Below are 21,022 nucleotides of genomic sequence, written 5' to 3'. Positions count from 1 at the left end.
CATTAATGTTATGTACATTAATTTGAATTAACGTGAAATTCAATAAAAAGATTGAAAGAGAAAGAGAGAGACCGCAGGGGGTCGCAGACTCTGCCAGCTCTCCATCACGGGCGCAACCCTCCCCGCCATCGAGGACACCTTCAAGAGACGGCGCCTCAAGAGGGCGGAGTCTGTCACTAAGGACCCTCACCGTCCCCGGGACGTGCCCTCTTCCCGTTACTGCCATCAGGGGACGAGGTACGGGAGCCTGAAGACCCGCACTCAACGGTTCAGGAACAGCTTCTTCCCACTCCGCCATCAGATTCCTGAACGGTCCACGAACCCGTGGACACTACTTCGTTATTTCTTTATCTTTGGCACTATTTATTTTTGTAATTTTATGTCTTTGCACTGTACTGCTGCCACAAAAACAACAGATTTCGCGTCATATAAGTTGGTGATAATAAATCTGATTCTGATTCCTTCACGAAAGCCCCTCACCGTCCCAGGACATGCCCTCTTCTCGTTACTACCATAGGGGAGGAAGTACAGGGGATGAGAGATAAGATATCTTTATTAGTCAAATGTACATCAAAACACACAGTCAAATGCATCTTTTTGTGTAGAGTGTTCTCTGGGCAGCCCGCAAGTGTCGCCACGCTTCTGGCGCCAACATAGCATGCCCTGCATCTTCCTAACCCGTACGTCTTTGGAATATGGGAGAGAAGCGGAGCACCCGGAGGAAACCCACGCAGACACACTGGGGGAGGGGGAGAATGTACCAACTCCTCACAGGCAGTGGCCGGAATTGAAGCCGGGTCGCGGGCGCTGTAATAGCGTCATGCAAACCGCTACACTACCGTGCCTAGCCTGAAGACCCACAATCAACGTCAGACTCACCGACCTATAATTTCCCGGCATTCTCAGAGCCTTTCTTGGGCAACGGAACAACTTTAGCTGCCCTCCAGCACCTCACCCGTGGCTAAGGACGTTTCAAATATCTCTGCCAGGGTCCCTGCAATTTCTGCATGAGCCTCCCACAAGGTCCGAGGGGACACCTTGTCTGGCCCCGGGGACTTATCCACCTTAATCCGCCTCAACACAGCAGGCAGCTTTTTCCCCTCCACCATCAGGTTTCTGAACGGTCCATGAACCCATGAACACCACCTCATTATTCCTCTTTTGCAGTATTTATTTTTGTAACTTATGGTAACTATTATGTCTTTGCACTGTACTGCTGCCGCAAGACATTTCAGTACATATGTCAGTGACGGTAAACCTGATTCTGATAGGGAAGAGATAGGCACGGTAATGCAGCGGTTGGCGTGACACTATTACAGCGCCAGCAACCAGGGTTCGATTCCGGCCGCTGTCTGTAAGGAGTTTGTACGTTCTCCCTGTGTGCCTGCGTGGGTTTCCTCCGGGTGCTCCGGTTTCCTCCCACATTCCAAAGATGTATGGGTTAGGAAGTTGCGGGCGTGCTATGTCGGCGCCGGAAGCGTGGCGACACTTGCGGGCTGCCCCCAGAACACTCAACGCAAAAGATGCACTTCATTGTGTTTCGATGGACACGCGACCGATGAAGGTATCTTATCTTACTACCTCAATGCACTGTGCAATGAATTGACCTGTGCGAATGGTATGCAAGACAAGTTTTTCACTGCACCTTGGTACAGGTGACAATGATAAAGGAAATTAAAATTCTTCCTCCCAGGAAGAATCTTCCCAGCGTTCCCGGGAATATTCCTCTTCGTCAAACCCTTCTCCCCTGCCCACCACTCTTCCCTTCCCTTGGTCATGGCCCATTCTCTCTCTCTCTCACCCGTCTCTCTCTCTCTCTCTCACACACCACGTCTCTCTCTCTCACACACACGTCTCTCTCTCTCTCACACACACCGTCTCTCTCTCTCTCACACACACCGTCTCTCTCTCTCTCACACACCGTCTCTCTCTCTCTCACACACGTCTCTCTCTCTCTCTCACACCCCGTCTCTCTCTCTCTCACACCCCGTCTCTCTCTCTCACACCCCGTCTCTCTCTCTCTCTCACCCACACCCCGTCTCTCTCTCTCACACGTCTCTCTCTCTCACACGTCTCTCTCTCTCACACGTCTCTCTCTCTCTCACCCGCCTCTCTCTCACACACACACCTCGTCTCTGTCTCTCTCACACACCCCGTCTCTCTCTCACACCACGTTCTCTCTCTCACACCACGTCTCTCTCTCACACCACGTCTCTCTCTCACACCACGTCTCTCTCTCACACCACGTCTCTCTCTCACACCACGTCTCTCTCTCACACCACGTCTCTCTCTCACACCACGTCTCTCTCACACCACGTCTCTCTCTCACACATACCATGTCTCTCTCTCACACATACCATGTCTCTCTCCCTCTCACACACCCCGTCTCTCACCCCGTCTCTCTCCCCCTCTCACCCCGTCTCTCTCTCACACCCCCGTCTCTCTCTCTCACCCCATCTGACTTACCCTTGTCTCTCTCTCAACCCATCTCTCTCTCTCACCCTGTCTCTCTCTCCCTCTCCCACCCCCTGCAGAAGTGGGCCCTCTGGAGGCCGGGAGGTACTTACCGCGGCCGTGGGGATGCTGTTGATGATCCGCGTCAAGCCCTGGGGTTCGCTGCCACTGGCATTGCCCAGGATGCCGAGGGAGTCGGGGGGTCCGTCCCCCAGGAGGACGAGGTTGATGGCTTCCTGGCGCTGGCTGCACGTGTGGCCCGGGTCAAAGCTGGAAAGTAGAAGCACGTGGCAATGGCCAAAGTGACGGAAAGGACCATCACAGTGTGTGCGTGTGGCAGTGGGTGCACATTGTGAAACACAGAGACCTCGGAGTACGCGGACATGGTTCCTCGAGAGGGGCGTCACAGGTAGACGGGGCGGCGGAGAAGGTGTCTGGCTCGCTGGCCTGAATCGGTCAGGGCACTTGAGTACAGGAGTTGGGAATCAGAATCAGGGTTATTATGACTGTCATAGAACATGAAACGTTACAGCACAGCACAGGCCCTTCGGCCCACGATGTTGTGCCGACATTTTATCCTGCTCTAAGATCTAACCCTTCCCTCCCGCATCGCCCCCCATTTCTCTATCATTCATGTGTCTAAGAGTCTCTTAAATGTCCCTAACGTACCTGCCCCCACAACCTGCTCTAAGATCTATCTAACCCTTCCCTCCCACATCGGCCCCCAGTTCTCGTTCATTCATGTGTCTAAGAGTCTCTAAAATGTCCCTAATGTATCTGCCCCCACCACCTCTGCCGGCAGTGCGTTCCACGCACCCACCACTCTGTGTAAAAAAAACTTAACCCTGACATCCCCCTTATATCTTCCTCCAATCACCTTAAAATTATGCCCCCTCGTGTTAGCCATTTTCACCCTGGGAAAAAGTCTCCATCCACTTGATTTATGCCTCTTGTCATCTTGTACACCTCTATCAAATCACCTCTCATCCTCCTCCTCTCCAAAGAATAAAGCCCCAGCTCGCTCAAGCTATCCTCATAAGACATGCTCTCCAATCCAGGCAGCGTCCTGGTAAATCTCCTCTGCACCCTCTCTAAAGCTTCCACATCCTTCCTATAATGAGGCGAGCGGAACTGAACACAATACTCCAAGTGTGGTCTAACCAGAGTTCTGCAGAGCTGCAACATCACCTCGCGGCTCTTGAACTCAATCCCCAGACGAATGAAGGCCAACACACTATACGTCTTCCTAACAGCCCTAACGACCTGCGAGGCAACCTTGAGGGATCTACGGACGTGGACCCCATGGTCCCTCTGTTCCTTCACTGAGTTTGTCGTGAAATGTGTTGTTTTGTGGCAGCAGTACAGAAAAATTACTGTTAAGTTGCAAAAATCAATAAATAGTGGAAAAGAGGGACACGATGTTACAGTTGGAAGACGTTGGTGAGGCTGCACCTGGAATATTGTGTACAGTTTGGTCGCCCTGATGTAGGAAAGTTGGATAGAGAGGTTGGGCAGGCGAGGACTTTAGTCCTCGGAGCAGAGAGAGTAAAGCGTGACCTTATGGAGGTGCATTCCCTGTAGCTGTGAGACTTTACTCTGTTAATGTGCTGGGGGCAGCCCGCAAGTGTTGCCACTCTTCCAGCATCAACATAGCATGCCCACAACACCTAACCCGTACATAGAACAGTACAGCACAGAACAGGCCCTTCGACCCACAATGTTGTGCCGACATAGCTAATCCCTCCTGCCTACAGAATGCCCCTATCCCACCATTTACCTCTCATTCCCGTGCCCATCCAAGCCCCTCTTAAGAGCCCCCAATGAGTTTGCCTCCGTCACCCCATCAGGCAACGCATTCCAGGCATCCACCACTCTCTCAGTAAAAAAAAACGTGCCCCTCACGTCTGTCCTGAACCGACCCCCCCCCCCCCCCCCCATCACCTTCAATGCATGCCCTCTGGTATTGGATCGCTCAATAATGGGGGTAAAAGATATTGCTTGTCCGCCCTATCTATGGCTCTCATCATTTTACACACCTCCAACAGCTCGCCCCTCAGCCTCCGCCGTTCCAGAGAAAAGAGCCCAAGTCTGTCCAGCCTCTCCTGATAGCACACGCCCTCCAATCCAGGCAGCATCCCAGTAAACCTCCTCTGCGCCCTCTCTAAAGCCTTGACATACGTCCGTCATTGAGGTGACCAGAATTGCACGCAATAATCTAAATGTGGCTCAACCAGAGTTCTATAGAGATGTATCATAACTTCTTGACTCCTGTACTCAATACCTCAATTATGCAAGCAAGCATTCTATAAGCCTTCTTAACCACCCTGTCTACCTGTGTTGTGCCCCTGATGGAGCCTGGCTGAGTCTACAACCCTCCACAGCCTCTTGCGATCCTGTGCGTCGGAGCCTCCGTACTGGGGCCCGGTGATGCATCCCGCCCCTCGTACTTTCCTCCAATTCACCTTAAAATTATGACCCACCCCTGCACCCCCCCCCCCCCAACCCTGATTCTGATCCAGGACCTGACAGCTGGATGGAGGGAGAGGAGCCGCTCCCGAACTCGGCAGAGAGGGACTTCAGGCTTCTGTCGCTGAAGGCAATGGGAGGTCACGGAGCTGACGCGGGGAAACGGGGCGCGCGGACAGGGGTCAGCAGGGGCGCGGTGGGCTTAAGGGCCACCTCACCCCACCACCCCATCCACCTATCCCACCTCCCACCCAACCCCCTCCACAGCACCCAGCTCCCCCAGACCCCAACCCCACGCCACACCCCAAACCCCCTCCCCCCACCCGACCCACCCCACCAATCCCCCACCCCACCCCACACACCCACCCACCCAATTCCCTACCCCACTCCACACCCACGCACCCCACTCCCCCACACCCAATAACCCCAACCCCTGCCCCCCACTCCCCCCACGACACCCACCCCCACTCAACACCTCCACGCCCACCACCACACCCGAACCCCCACCCCAACCCCCTCTCCCTACCTCAGCCCCCCACCCCCTCCCATTCCCCCACCCCCAACAACCCCACCCACCCAAACTCACCATCCCCCTCCCCCACCCCACATACCCCCCCACCCAATCACCCACTCTACTCCCCCAGACCCAATTCCCCACCCCCACCCCCACCCCCACACTCCCCCACCCCTGGCTCCGTGCCATATGGCTCTACGGTGTTCTCAGCGGGCCGGTCGTCCGACGGGTGGGTGTACAAATTTCGGTTTCAGTTCCGGAACCCCGGACCCCGTTCCCCACCCTCCCTCTGTTCCTTCCCCCCTCACCTGTACCAGCAGCCGGCCCTCATGTCGTGCCGAAAGACAGCAATGTTCCTCGGCGCCGGGGAGCAGGAGCCGTCCGCCGAGCTCCGCAGGATGGTCAGGCTGGTGGCCGAGGCTGGTTAAGGTCAGTGGTCAGTGGGGGGGGGGGAGGCTGGAACAGGAGAAAGGGCGTCCGGGGACCTGCGCGGGAGTAAGCAGCCCCTCCTGCCCTCCCTCCCTCTGAACCGTAACGGAGAGGCCACCGAGTCCACGGACGGGCGAACTCGCCCCCACTCCCCAACCACAGGCAACAACACGTTGGACCCAGTGTACAGTTTCACAGGGGATACAGTGGGACTGACCCAGCCCAGTGTACAGTTCCACAGAGAATCCAGTGTACACTGACACCACAGTGTCCCACTCTATAGGGGATCCAGTGCGGACAGACCCAGCCCAGTGTACAGTTCCACTGGAGATACAGTGGGGACTGACCCAGCCCAGTGTACAGTTCCACTGGAGATACAGTGGGGACTGACCCAGCCCAGTGTACAGTTCCACTGGAGATACAGTGGGGACTGACCCAGCCCAGTGTACAGTTCCACAGAGGATACAGTGGGACTGACACAGCCCAGTGTACAGTTCGACTGGGGACAGTGGGGACTGACCCAGCCCAGGGCCCTGTTCCACAGGGGATCCAGTGGAGACTTACGTGACTCAGTGCCCAGTTCCATTGGGGATCCAGAGGAGACTAACCCACCCCAGTGCCCAGTTCCACAGGGGATCCAGTGGAGACTGAAATGACCCAGTGCCCAGTTCCATGTGGGATCCAGTGGGGACTGACCCAGCCACGTGCCCAGTTCCACAGGGGATACAATGGAGACATGCAGCCCAGTGCCCAGTTCCATCAGGGATCCAGTGGAGACTGACGTGACCCAGTGCCCAGTTCGATTGGAGATCCAGTGGAGATGGACACAACGCAGTCCAGTTTCATTGGGGATCCAGTGGAGACTAACCCACCCCAGTGCCCAGTTCCACAAGGGATACAGTGGGACCGACCCAGCCGAGTGTACAGTTCCACAGGGGATACAGTGGGACTGACACAGCCCGGTGTACAGTTCCACTGGGGATACAGTGTAGAATGATGCAGCCCAGTGTAGTTCCACTGCAGATACAGTGGAGGCTGACCCAGCCCAGTGTACAGTTTTACAGGGGATCCAGAGGAGACAGACACAAGGCAGTGCCCAGTTGCACAGGGGATCCAGTGGAGACTGACCCAGCCCAGTGCCCTGTGCTACAGGAGAGGCAGTGAACAAAGACACAATCCAGAGTCCTGTTCCCACAGGGGTCCCGTGGAGAAAAGACGAAACACAGCGGCCTGTCCCGCGGTGCCAACCGACCAATCCCGGTGCCCAGCTCCGCCTCCGCATAGCAGGATCCCAGTCGACAGCCCCCATCCACACCTCACATTGAAAGGATATGCAGGCTCCTCCTCTCTGAAGGCCCGGACGGGCTTCCCCATCAGGTATCCGGGATTTCCGCTCCGCCTCTCCGCCGCGCTGCTCCCCGAGTCCTAGGCAATGCAGAAGAGAGGTCACCGTGTTCAGTCGAAGGGCCGCAGCGACACGCACCGCCCGGTCAGACGCCGGCACGCCTCAAGCCAGCGGGAGGCCAGGACAAAGGTGACCCGGGAGCGACTCAGGGGCAGCCTGCAGGCTTCGACCGGCGTAACGTCCCAGGACAGCGCTCAAGGGGGTCAGCGAGCGGCAGGCACAGAGCTCTGCATCGTACTTAAGACCAGCATACTGTGCGATACTAAGACCATAAGACAAAGGAGAAGAAGTCGGCCATTCGGCCCATGGAGTCCGCTCCGCCATTCTATCATGAGCTGATCCATTCTCCCATTTAGAACGTAGAACATAGAAAACCCACAGCACATACAGGCCCTTCAGCCCACCAAGCTGTGCCGAACATGTCCCTATCTTAGAAATTACTAGGCTTACCCATAGCCCTCTATTTTTCTGAACTCCGTGTACCGATCCAACAGTCTCTTAAAAGACCCTGTCGTATCTGCCTCCACCACCGTTGCCAGCAGCCCGTTCCACGCACTCACCACTCTCTGAGTAAAAAACTTACCCCTGACATCTCCTCTGTACCTGCTCCCCAGCACCTTAAACCTGTGTCCTCTTGTGGCCACCATTTCAGCCCTGGGGAAAAGCTGACTTTCCACACGATCTTTGCCTCTCATCATCTTATACACCTCTATCAGGTCCCCCCTCATCCTCCGTCGCTCCAAGGAGAAAAGGCCGAGTTCACTCAACCTGTTCTCATAAGGCATGCTCCGCATCCCAGGCAGCATCCTTGTAAATCTCCTCTGCACCCTCTCTATGGCTTCCACATCCTTCCTGTAGTGAGGTGACTAGAACTGAGCACAGTACTCCAAGTGGGGTCTCACCAGGGTCTTATGGAGCTGCAACATTACCTCTCGGCTCCTAAATTCCATGATTGATGAAGGACGATACACAGTATGCCTTCTTAACCACAGAGTCAACCTGTGCAGCCGCTTTGAGCGTCCTATGGACTCGGACCCCAATCCCCCAGCTTCTCACCAGAACACTTGATGCCCTGGCTACACAGATAACCATCAATCTCTGCCTTAAATACACCCAATGACTTTGCCTCCCCAACCGCCCATGGCAACAAATTCACCACCGTCTGGCTGAAGAAATTTCAGCGCATCTCTGTTCTGAATGGGTGCCCTTCAATCCCGAAGTCGTGCCCTCTTCTACTAGACTCCTCTACCATGGGAAACAACTTTGCCACATTTACTCTGTCCAGGTCTTTTAACTTTTAACACTACAAAATATTAAGAGGAATAGATAGAGTGGACAGCCAGCGCCTCTTTCCCAGGGCACCAATGCTCCATACAAGAGGGCATGGCTTTAAAGGAATGGGTGGGAATTTCAAGGAGATATCAGAGGAAGGTTTTTTTTTACCCAGAGAGTGGCTGGGGCGTGGAACACACTGCCTGGGGCAGTGGTAGAGGCAGGTACATTGGTAAAATTCAAGAGATTGCTAGATAAGCATATGGAGGAATTTAAAATAGAGGGATATGTGGGAGGAAGGGGTTAGGTAGCCTTAGGTGAGGTCTGAAGGTTGGCACAACATTGTGTGCTGAAGGGCCTGCATTGTGCTGTATTGTTCTATGAGTCCATGAAATGTTTCTACGAGGAGCCCCTCATTCTTCTGAAGCTACGACATGGGTGCTAAAATCACACACACCCACAACAGACAGGGAGGGGAACAGCACGAGTCAGTGAAATACCCAAAACCACAAGGACAGCGGCCTCACGCTAGCACCAATAATGGAGAGCGAGTTGCCCAGAACTTAAATTTAACAACTAAGGGACCAGGGATACCCAACGCTGAATTATAACAGCAAGGGCCAGCAACCTCACTCAAACAAATATCAATGATGGGCCACAGACCTCCAGGACTGCACTATCTCAGCAAGGGTCTGTAAACCATGACACAAAATTACGATAACAATCACGTGCAAACCCCCAGCACTCAACTATAACACCAAGGGGCTGTAAACTCCACAAGAGACCAATAAAAGTAAGCGTCTGTCAACCCCATGCAGTGAATAAAAACATGAAAAATTTGCAAACGTCTATAACAGAACTAGGAGACGAACAGACAATGAACGTCATCACTGAACAATAATAGGAAGGGCCTGTGAACACCTCCACTGAAAAAAAGAGCAAGGGACTGGTAAACCCCGTCGCTGAACTATCATGCCAAGTGCCTGTGAACCCCCATTACAGAGCTACAACAGTGTCTGTGAACCCCCATCACTGAACTACAACATTCAGAGTCTGTGAACTGCCAGCACTGAACCACAACAAGCCTTTGAACCCCCAGCACCGAACTACAACATTCAGTGTCTCTGAACCCCCATCACTGAACTACAACGGTAACTGTCTGAGAATGCCCAACACTGAACTACAAGTGTCTGTGAAACCCGAGCACTGAACTACAACAGTCAGTCTGTGAACCACCAGCACTGAATTAAAACAGTGTCTGTGAAGACCATCACTGAACTACAACAGTCTCTGTGAACCCCCATCAGTGAACTACAGCATTCAGTGTCTGTGAATCCCCAGCACTGAACTACAACAGTCTGTGAACCCCCATCAGTGAACTACAACAGCCAGTGTCTGCCAACCACCAGCACTGAACTAAAACAGTGTCTGTGATCCCCCAGCACTGAACTACAACAGTGTCTGTGAGCCCCCAGCACTGAACTACAATAGTCTTTGTGAAACCCATCACTGAAAAACAAGTATCTGTGAACACCCAGCACTGAAGTACAACAGTGTCTGTGAAACCGATCACTGAACTACAACAGTGTCTTTGTACTCCTAGCACTGAACTAAAACAGTCAGTGTCTGTGAACCCCATCACTGAACGACAGTAGTATCTATGAACCCCCATCAATGAACTACATCAGTCTCTGTTGTAGATCAGTGCTGGGGGTTTACAGTGTCTGTGAACCCACAGCACTGAACTACAACAGTCTGTGAACCGCCAGTACTGAACTACAACAGTCTGTGAACACCCAGCACTGAACTACAACAGTCTGTGAACCGCCAGTACTGAACTACAACAGGAAGTGTCTGTGAACCCCAAGCATTGAACTACGACAGTGTCTGTGAACCCATCACTGAACGACAACAGTGTCTGTGAACCCCAGGCACTGAACTACAACATTCAGTTTCTGTGAACCACATCACTGAACTACAGCAGTGAGTGCCTTTGTATCCCCAGCACTGAACTACAACAGTCAGAGTCTGTGAACTCCCATCACCGAACTACAACAGGAAGTGTCTGTCAGCCTCCAGCACTGAACAACAGCAGTGTTTGTGAACCCCCTGCACTGAACTACAACAGTGTCTGTGAACCCCATCACTGAACTACAACAGTGAGTGTCTTTGTACTCCCAGCATTGAACTACAACACTCAGTGTCTGTGAACCCCAATCACTGAACTACAACATTGAGGGTCTGTGAACACCCAGCACTAAACGACAACAGTGTCTGTGAACCCCCAGCATTAAATTACATCAGTGTCTTTAAATGCCTAGCACTGAACTACAACATTCAGTGTCTGTGAACCACCATCAGTGAACTACAACGATAAGTGTCAGTGAAACCCCATCACTGAACTACAATAGTCTCTGTGTACCCCCAGCACTGAACTACAAGTGTCTGTGAAACCCCAGCACAGAACTACAGCAGTGCTTGTGAACCCCATTACTGAACTACAACAGGGTCTGTGAACCCCATCACTGAACTACAACAGTCTGTGAACACCTAGCACTGAACTACAACAGTCTGTGAACCCACAGCCCTGAACTACAACAGTCTGTGAACCCCATCACTGAAGTACAACAGCATTTGTGAACCCTATCACTGAACTACAACAGGAAGTGTCTGTGAACCCCCAGCACTGAACTACAACATTTTCTGTGAACCCGAATCACTGAACTACAACAGTGTCTGTGAACCCCCAGCACTGATCTACAACAGTGTCTGTGAACCCCCAGCACTGAACTACAACATTCAGTGGCTGTGAACCCTCATCACTGAATTACAACGGTGTCTGTGAACTCCCTTCACTGAACTACAACTGTGTCTGTGAACCCCAGCACTGAACTACAACAGTGAGTGTCTTTGTACCCCCAGCAATGAACTACAACACTCAGTGTCTTTAAACTCCCATCACAGAACTACAAGTGTCTGTGAACCCCCAGCACTGAACTACAACAGAGTCTGTAAACAGCCATCACTGAACTACAACACTGAGTTTCTGTGAACCCCCAGCATTGAACTACAACAGTGTCTGTGAACCCCATCACTGAAGTACAACAGTGTCTGTTAACCCCCAGCACTGAACTACAGCAGTGTCTGTGAACTCATATCACTGAACTACAACAGTGTCTGTCAACCCCCAGCACTGAACTACAACAGTGTCTGTGAACCACCAGCACTGAACTGCAACATTCAGTGTCTGTGAACCCCATCACTGAACTACAACAGGCAGTGTCTTTGTACCCCCAGTACTGAACTACAACAGTCTCTGTGAACCCCCAGCACTGAACTACAAGTGTCTGTGAAGCCCCAGCACTGAACTACAACAGTGTCTATCAACCACCATCACTGAACTACAACAGTGCCCGTGAACCCCCATCACTGAACTACAACAGTGCCCGTGAACCCCCATCTCTGAACTACGACAGTGTCTGTGAACCCCCATCACTGTACTACGACAGTCAGTCTCTGTGAACCCCCAGCACTGAACTACAACAGTGTCTGTGAACCCCCATCACTGAACTACGACAGTCAGTCTCTGTGAACCCCCAGCACTGAACTACAACAGTGTCTGTGTACCCCCAGAACTGAACTACAACAAGAAGTGTCCCTGATCCCCCAGCACGGAACTACAACAGTGTCTGTGAACCCCCAGCACTGAACTACAACAGTAAGTGTCTGTGAACCCCCAGCATTGACCTTTCACACCAAGGGTCTGTAAACCCCACCAATGAACTATAAGTTCAAGTGTCTGTGAACGCCCAGCTCTGATGGGAAGGACCGTTAAACCAATGGTGCGCCTCTTGCGGTGATGCTTGCTGTTCACCTTTGCTCTCTGCCACTCTCTGGCCCGTGAACTTACCATCACAAAGGTGACGTGAAAGGTCTGCTGCATTGTGGTGGCCGACAGTGGCACGTCCGTGAAGGTGAAGGTCACCTCGGCCCCTACGATCCCTTCCTGCCCCCGGCATCTTATTAGGTAGGCCACCTGGGAAGGAGAGAAGCTCTCAGTGTTCGCCCCGTGACCACCTGCAGCGCGCCCCATGGCCCCAGCAACCGGATCCTTCCTGACCCTCCGGTGCTGCCTGCACGGCATTCGCACGTTCTACACCTTCGTCACTCCGTGGATTTCCCAGAGGTCCTCCCGTTCCCTTCTGCGCCCCCGAGATGCGCGGGGTCGGTTGGTTAATTGGTGGGTGTCGTCTTTTGGGAGTGCAACATAGAACATTACAGCACAGGAACAGGTCCTTCAGTCCACAATGTTGTGCAGAACTGATTAAACTCGTAATTAAACACCTAACTAAACTAATCCCTTCTGTCTGCACAATGTCCATATCCCCCCCCTGCCCCCGCCACCCATTCTCTGCACATTCCTGTGCCTATCCAAGAGCCTCTTAAACATCTCTGTTGCATTTGTCTGCACCAGCACCCATGGCAGTGCATTCAAAGCACCTGGCACTCTCTGTGTAAAAAACTTGCCCTGCACATCTCCTTTGAAATTACCCCCTTTCAACTTAAATGCTTGCCCTCCAGTATTAGACATTTCGACCCTAGGAAGAAGATCGTGGCTGTCTACTCTATGCCATAAACTGCTATCAGATCTCCGCTCAGCCTCCGCCGCTCTAGAGAAAACAACTCTGGTTTGTCCGACCTTTCACATGCCCTCTAATCCAGGCAGCATCCTGGTGAACCTCTCCAAAGCCTCCGCATCCTTCCTATAAATGGGGCGACCAGATTTGAAAGCGATACTCCAGACGTGGCCAGAGTTTTATAAAGCTGCAACGTGACTTCCTGACTCTTGAACTCAGCGCCTCACCTAATAAAAACAAGCATGCTCTCTGCCTTCGTTAACACCCCGTCAACCCGTGCAGCCGCTTTCCAACGAGGAGAGGTTGGACGCTCTGGAGCGGCGGAGGCTGAGGGGAGACCTGACAGCAATTTGTCAAATTATATGACAGGCAGAATCTTTCTCCTAGGGTAGAAATGTCAAGTACTTGGTGTCCTGCAGTGAAGGAGAGGGGGGCAAATTCAAAAGGGACATACACAGAATACTACAGCATAGTACAGGCCCTTTGGCCCACAATGTTGTGCCAACATTTTATCCTGCTCTAGGGTCTATCTAACCCTTCCCTCCCACATAGCCCCCTGATTCTCTGTCATTCATGTGTCTATCTAAGAGTCTCTAAATGTCCCTGATGTATATGCCCCCACCACCTCCTCTAAGATCTATCTAACCCTTCCCTCCCACATAGCCCTCCATTTCTCCATCATTCATGCGTCGAAGAGTCTCTTGAATGTCCCTGATGTATCTGCCACCACCACCTCTGCTGGCAGTGCGTTCCACTTGAGTTTAAAAGCCACGAGGTGATGTTGCAGCTCTATAGAACTCTGGTCAGACCACACTTGGAGTATTGTGCTCAGTTCTGGTCGCCTCATTATAGGAAGGATGTGGAAGCTTTAGAGAGGGTGCAGAGGAGATTTACCAGGATGCTGCCTGGATTGGAGAGCACATCTTCTGAGGTTAGGTTGAGTGAGCTGGGGCTTTTCTCTTTGGAGAGAGGGAGGATGAGAGGTGACTTGATAGAGCTGTACAAGAGGCATAGATCGAGTGGACAGTCAAGAGACGACAATGGCTAACACGAGGGGGCATAATTTTAAGGTGATTGGAGGAAGGTATAAGGGGTATATCAGGGGTAAGTTTTTTACACAGAGTGGTGGGTGTGTGGAACGCACTGCCGGCAGAGGTGGTGGGGGCAGGTACATTAGGGACATTTAAGACAGTCTTTGATAGACACAAGAATGATAGAGAAATGGAGGGCTATGTGGGAGGGAAGGGTTAGATAGATCTCAGAGCAGGATAAAATGTCGGCACAACATTGTGGGCCGAAGGGCCTGTACTGTGCTGTAGTGTTCCATGTTTTATGTTCTAAATACCCTGTTCCCACCCCGAAGAACACAAGAAATTCTGCAGATGCTGGATGTATCCGGAGAAATCACAGAGAAACTGCTGGAGGAACTCAGCAAGTCAGGCAGCATCCATGGAGGGAAATAAACGGTCGACGTTTTGGGCCGAGACCCTTCATCGGGACTGGGAAGGAAGAGGGCAGAAGCCAGGATAAGAAGGTGGGGGGAGGGAGGGGGAGGAGCACACGCAGGCAGGGGACAGGTGAGTCCAGGCGAGAGGGGAAAGGTAGGGTGGGGGGGGGGGGGGGGGGGGGTTGGTGGAGAAGATGTAATAAACTGAGGGGTGAGAGGTACAAGAGGCAGAGGACGAATCCGGTAGGAGAGGGCAGTGGACCATGGAATGGTGGGGGAGGGGAGGAGAGGAGATGGGCAGGTCATCCACGTAAGAAATGATCAGATACGTTTATTGGTCACGTGTACATCAAAACACACAGTGGAAATGCATCTTCTTGCGTAGAGTGTTCTGGGGGGCAGCCCGCAAGTGTCGCCACGCTTCCGGCGCCGACGTAGCACGCCCGCAACTTCCTAACCCCGTACGTCTTTGGAATGTGGGAGGAAACCGGAGCACCCGGAGGAAACCCACGCAGATACCGGTGGAGGGGGGCGTTTGCGGGAAGGATAACGTACAAACTCCTGACAGAGTGGCGGGAATTGAACCCGGCTCACTGGCGCTGTAATAGCGTTCCACTAACCGCTACACTACCGTGCCTGCCCTACACTACAGTGCCTGCCGGGCAGGCAGGGGGAAGGGAGCCACAGGAAGACAAAGGAGTGGGGGGATTGGGAAGAAAAAGGAGGGGTGGGGGATACCGGTATTTGGAGAAACCGATGCTGAGGCCGTCGGGTTGGAGACTCCCAAGGCGGAATACGAGATGTTGTTCCTCAATGTCTGGCCTCAACGTGGCAGTAGAAGTGGCCGTGGACAGACACGTCAGTGTGGGGAGTGGGACGTGGGAATGAAGCGGGTGGCCACCGGGAGATCCCGGCTGTTGCCGCTCCGGAGAAGACTCCTGCGGCCACCCACCCCCGGCAGCCGGAAGATCCACCACCCCGCCCATTCCCCTGGTCTCTCACTCGGTTGCCCCGAGTCGGGTCGCCTGGGGAGGACCTGTTCCAACGCGCCTCTTTGGGTCGGGGTGGTGGGGAGGGGTGAGGGAGAAAGCCAGCTGGAGAGTCGGGGAGGGGAACGCATGACCTCAGGCCGTGATGCCTGACGCAACGGAACTGCGCCCTCGGCCTCACTCCGTGCGCACTCTCAGTGAATGTAGCGTAGCGGCTGGCGTGATGCGATTGCAGCGCCAGTGACCCGGGTTCGATTCCGGTCGCTGTCTGTAAGGAGCTTGCACGTTCTCCCCCCGTGTGTCTGCGTGGGTTCCCTCCGGGTGCTCCGGTTTCCTCCCACATTCCAAAGACATACGGGTTAGGAAGTTGCGGGGCGTGCTGTGTTGGCACTGGAAGCGTGGCGACACTTGCGGGCTGCCCCCAGAACACTCTATGCAAAAGATGCATTTTACCGTGTGTTTCAATGTACATGTGACTAATAAAGATATCTTATCTTACGTGGACCCCACTCTCTGTCTCTCTCTCTCTCTCACACACACACCTGCCCCATGACTGCCTTACTCACCGCTGAGACCACATTGATGCAGGAGTCATTCAGAACCATTGGCGAAGGCACAATCTGCCCACCTTGAGGTAGAATCCTTACCTGGAACACAGCAAAAAAAACACAGAGTGGTATTGGTATGTTATTGTCACTTGTACCGAGGTCCAGTGAAAAACTTGCCTTACATACCGATCATACAGGTTAATTCATTACACAGTGCAGTTACATTGGGTTAGTACAGGGTGCACTGAGGTGGTACAGGGTGCACTGAGGTGGTACAGAGTACATTGATGAAGTACAGGTAAAAATAAAGTGTCACAGAGTAAAGTGTCACAGCTACAGAGAAAGTGCAGTGCAATAAGGTACAAGGTCACAACAAGGTAGATCGTGAGGTCAGAGTCCATCTCATGGTATAAGGGAACTGTTCAATACTCTTATCACAGTGGGGCAGAAGCTGTTGTTAAGCCTCATGGTATGTGCCCTCAGGTTCCTGTATCTTCTATTGGTATTGGTTTATTATTGTCATTTGTACCGAGGCCCAGTGAAAAACTTGTCTTGCATACCGTTCGTACAGGTTAATTCATTACACAGTGCAGTTACATTGAGTTAGTACAGAGTGCATTGAGGTGGTACAGGTAAAAACAATAATAGTACAAAGTGTCACAGCTACACAGAAAGTGCAGTGCAATACGGTGCAAGGTCACAACAAGGTGAACGGCACAACACTGACTGCCCCAGCGGGAGGTGGTCGAGTGGACATGATCAGAACCAGACCGAGACAGGGCAGAGGGCAAACGCAGAGTAAAGCTTCTTCGTCCTACTCTGCCGCACACTCCCAGAGCAGGTATAGCAGAGTTCGCGGAGAGAGTGAACCTCCCGCTGTACTGCTCCATCACACCCTCCCAGAGCAAGGAACGGTTGGCAAGGGGGGGGGCCAGTGGACGTTCCTTTACAGCGGTGTACTTCCCATGTACATCGGGGACCTGGGGTGGAGGCTGCTGCACAGGGCGGTTCCCTGTAATAAATTTCTAAGTTTGTGCATGGATCTCCCAGCTGACTGTCACTTCTGTGGGCTGGAGGAGACCGTGTACCACATGTACATGGAGTGTACGAGGCTGCAGCCCCTCTTTTCATATCTGCGGGGTCTGCTCCTTGCCTTCTGGTTGCACTTAAGCCCAACCCTGTTCATCCAGTAAGGAGGGGGGCAAAGAGGGCTGAGGATATCTCGGTGAACTTGCTCCTGGGGCGAGCTAAGGTCACTATCCGTGGGTCCTGGAAGCGGGTAGCGGTAGATGCTTCCCGGGTGGACTGCCTCGAGATGTTCTGGGGTTATGTCTATGCCCGGGTAGCTGTGGAGAGGGAACATGCGGTGTTCGTGGGTACCATGGAGGTGTTCCGGGACCGTCGGGCACCGCAGGTGATAAGTGCTATCCTTGGTAGGGATGGGGATATTTTAACTTAGTTTGTGTCAGTGACTGTATTAGTCACTGTTATTGCCTCAGTGTTTGCTGCAGTTTGAAGTATTGTAGAATGTATTATGTAATAAAGTCATCAAACTAGGTCAAAAAAAAAGAACATGGAACATGAGGTATATTTCCCAACTACATCGGGGACCTGAAGTGGAGGCTGCTGAAGTGGAGGTGTAGATTTGAAGTATTGTAGATTGTATCTTGTAATAAAGGGATTCAAATAAAAGGTACAGGCTTAGATACAGAGTAAATCGCCCTCTGCACTATCCCGTCACACGCTCCCCAGGTACGAGATTAGATACAGAGTAAATCGCCCTCTGCGCTATCCCGTCACACGCTCCCCAGGTACGGGATTAGATAGAGAGTAAATCGCCCTCTGCGCTATCCCGTCACACGCTCCCCAGGTATGGGATTAGATACAGAGTAAATCGGCCTCTGCACTGTTCCGTTATACACTCAGCAGGTGCCGGATTAGATGCACAGTAAATCGCCCTGTGCACTTTCCCGTCACAGATTCCCTAAGAACGGTCTTAGATACAGAGTAAATCTCCCTGTACACTGTCACGTCACACACTCCCCAGCTACGGGATTAGATACAGAGTAAATCTCCCCGTGTTCTGTCCCATCACACACTCCCCAGATACGGGATTAGATACAGAGTAAATCTCCCTGTACACTGTCACGTCACACACTCCCCAGCTACGGGATTAGATACAGAGTAAATCTCCCCGTGTTCTGTCCCATCACACACTCCCCAGATACGGGATTAGATACAGAGTAAATCTCCCTGTACACTGTCACGTCACATACTCCCCAGCTACGGGATTAGATACAGAGTAAATCTCCCCGTGTTCTGTCCCATCACACACTCCCCAGGTACGGGATTAGATACTGAGTAAATCGCCCTGTGCACTGCCCAGTCACACATACCCCAGGGACGGGATGAGATACTGAGTAAATCTCCCTGTACTCTCTCCCGTCACACACTCCCCAGGTATGGGATTAGATACAGAGTAAATCACCCTGTACACTGTCCCGTCACACACTCCCCAGGTACTGGATTAGACGCAGAATAAATCTTCCTCTGCACTGCCCCGTCACACACTCCCCAGGTACGGGATTAGATACAGAGTAAATAGCCCTGTGCACTGTCCCGTCACACACTCCCCAGGTACGGACTTAGATACGCAGTAAAGCTCCCTGTCCCGTCACACACTCCCCAGGTATGGGATTAGATACACAGTAAAGCTCCATGTCCCGTCACACACTCCCAGAGCACAGGGCTTCCCAGAGGGCCAGTTGGGATGGGAGAGCCTGGGTTTTCCCCAGACTGAGGAAAGGAGGAAGACGGAATTCTTGGAACGCCGGAGCATCCTTACCCAGCTCCTGACAGTAGTATTCGGAGTCTGCAAGACACAAAATAGACAGAGAGGGAGAGAGAGACAGAGAGCAGGTTAGAATTTATAAGATCAGATATCTTCATTAGTCACACGTACATTGAAACACGCAGTGAAATACATCTCTTTGCATCGAATGTTCTGGCGGCAGCCCTCAAGTGTCACCACGCTTCCGGCGCCAACACAGCACGTCAGCAACTTCCTAACCCGTACGTCTTTGGAATGTGGGAGGAAACCGGAGCACCCGGAGGGAGCCCACACAGGCAAGGGGAGAACGGACAAACTCCTTACAGACAGTGGCCAGAATTGAACATGGGCCACTGGCATTGTAATAGTGTTATGCTAACCGCTACACTACCGTGCTAGTTCCCCATCCAGAGGGTGGTCAGTGCATGGAATGAGCTGCCAGTGGTTGAGGCAGGTACATTACCAACAGTTAAAAGACACTTGGACAGGTACATGACAGGTTCGAAGGGATATGGGCCAAATCGGACTGACTTAGATGGGTACTTTGAACATAGAACACTATAGCACAGTACAGGCCCACCGGTCCACAATGTTGTGCTGACATTTTATCCTGCTTCTTTCTGTAATGAGGTGACCAGAACTGAACACAATACACCAAGTGTGGTCTGACCAGAGTTCTATAGAACTACAACATCACCTCGGGGCTCTTGAACTCAATCCCCTGACTAATGAAGGCCAACACACCATACACCTTCTTAACAACCCTATCGACCTGCGCTGCAACCTTGAGGGATCTATGGACCTGGACCCCAAGATCCCTCTGTGCCTCCACACTGCTAAGAGTCCTGCCATTAGCCTTGTATTCTGCCTATGAATTCGATCTCCCGAAGTGTGTCACTTCACACTTATCCGGGTTGAACTCCATCTGCCACTTCTCAGCCCAGCTCTGCATCCTATCAATGTCCTGTTGTAACCTACAGCAACCTTCTACACTATCCACAACATCACCAACCTTCGTATCATCAGCAAACTTACTAACCCACCCCTCCACATCCTCATCCAAGTCATTTATAAAAATCACAAAGAGCAGGGGTCCAAGAACAGATCCCTGCGGAACACCACTGGTCACCGACCTCCAGGCAGAATATGTTCCATCTCCCACCACCCTCTGTCTTCTATGGGCGAGCCAATTCTGAATCCACACAGCCAAGTTTCCCTGGATCCCTTGCCTCCTGACTTTCTGAATAAGCCTTCCTTGAGGAACCTTATCAAACGCCTTACTGAAATCCATGTACACCACACCCACTGCTCTACCTTCATCAATGTGCTTTGTCACATCCTCAAGAAATCAATCAGGCTGGTGAGGCACAACCTACCCCTCACAAAGCCGGAGCACAGTTGGACAGAAGGGCTTCTCCTTGAACTGCCGCCTCCTTTTGAAGATGTCTTGGACGGCGGGGAGGGTCGTGGCCTGTGATGGGGCTGGCCGGGTCTGCAACCCTCTGCAGCCTCTTGCGACCCCGTCCGTAGCAGGCGGTGAAGCAGCCAGTCATGAACTCTCCTCCCTAACCCTGCCTGTCTTCGAAAGGTGGGAGGAGACCGGAGCACACAGGGGAAGGACGTAGGGGGGTAGGGAGGGAGCGGGAGGGAGTAACACGCGGGGTCACAGGGAGAACGTGCAAACTCCGTGCAGAGAGCACCGGAGGGCCGGATCGAGGCAGCTCGCCCGCCGGAACCGCGAGGCAGCCGCTGTCTCAGAGGTACCGCTGAGGGACTCCCTCCGCCCCAACCCCCAAGGCGCCCCGGAGAGTCGAGCGCGCGGCACTACCTACGGTTGAAGGGACGGTGAAGGCGGCCCTCACCTGGAGGAGGACGAAGTACTGGTAATACGTGGCCGCATCCAACGCGGGGAGCTCGGCGCAGGAGCGGCGCAGGTCTGGGACGCGGCGGGAGCACGTCGAACTGCGACTCTGCAGGAAACCTGGCCGGGTATTTAACCAGAGAGAGAGGGAGAGAGAGAGAGAAAGGAGA

At 52.8% G+C, this 21,022-nt stretch overlaps 1 protein-coding gene across 1 annotated transcript in view; it reads right to left on the bottom strand.

The window, feature by feature from the left end:
- The window catches only part of LOC127587590 (tectonic-3-like), a 38,990-nt gene that overhangs the window by 5,922 nt on the left and 12,046 nt on the right, over window positions 1-21,022 (bottom strand). Inside the window, exons 5-11 of the mRNA XM_052045999.1 lie at window positions 20,854-20,972; window positions 19,007-19,033; window positions 16,180-16,260; window positions 12,451-12,576; window positions 7,198-7,288; window positions 5,743-5,845; window positions 2,568-2,724 (exon numbers count right to left, since the gene is read on the bottom strand). Coding sequence (XP_051901959.1) covers window positions 2,568-2,724; window positions 5,743-5,845; window positions 7,198-7,288; window positions 12,451-12,576; window positions 16,180-16,260; window positions 19,007-19,033; window positions 20,854-20,972 — 704 coding nt within the window. The remainder of the gene's footprint in view (window positions 1-2,567; window positions 2,725-5,742; window positions 5,846-7,197; window positions 7,289-12,450; window positions 12,577-16,179; window positions 16,261-19,006; window positions 19,034-20,853; window positions 20,973-21,022) is intronic.

The sequence above is a fragment of the Pristis pectinata genome, chromosome 41 (assembly GCF_009764475.1).
Source record: "Pristis pectinata isolate sPriPec2 chromosome 41, sPriPec2.1.pri, whole genome shotgun sequence".
Classification (NCBI taxonomy): Eukaryota; Metazoa; Chordata; class Chondrichthyes; order Rhinopristiformes; family Pristidae; genus Pristis; species Pristis pectinata.
Note: the sequence above shows the minus strand (reverse complement) of the source record. Positions and strands in the feature narration are given on the sequence as shown.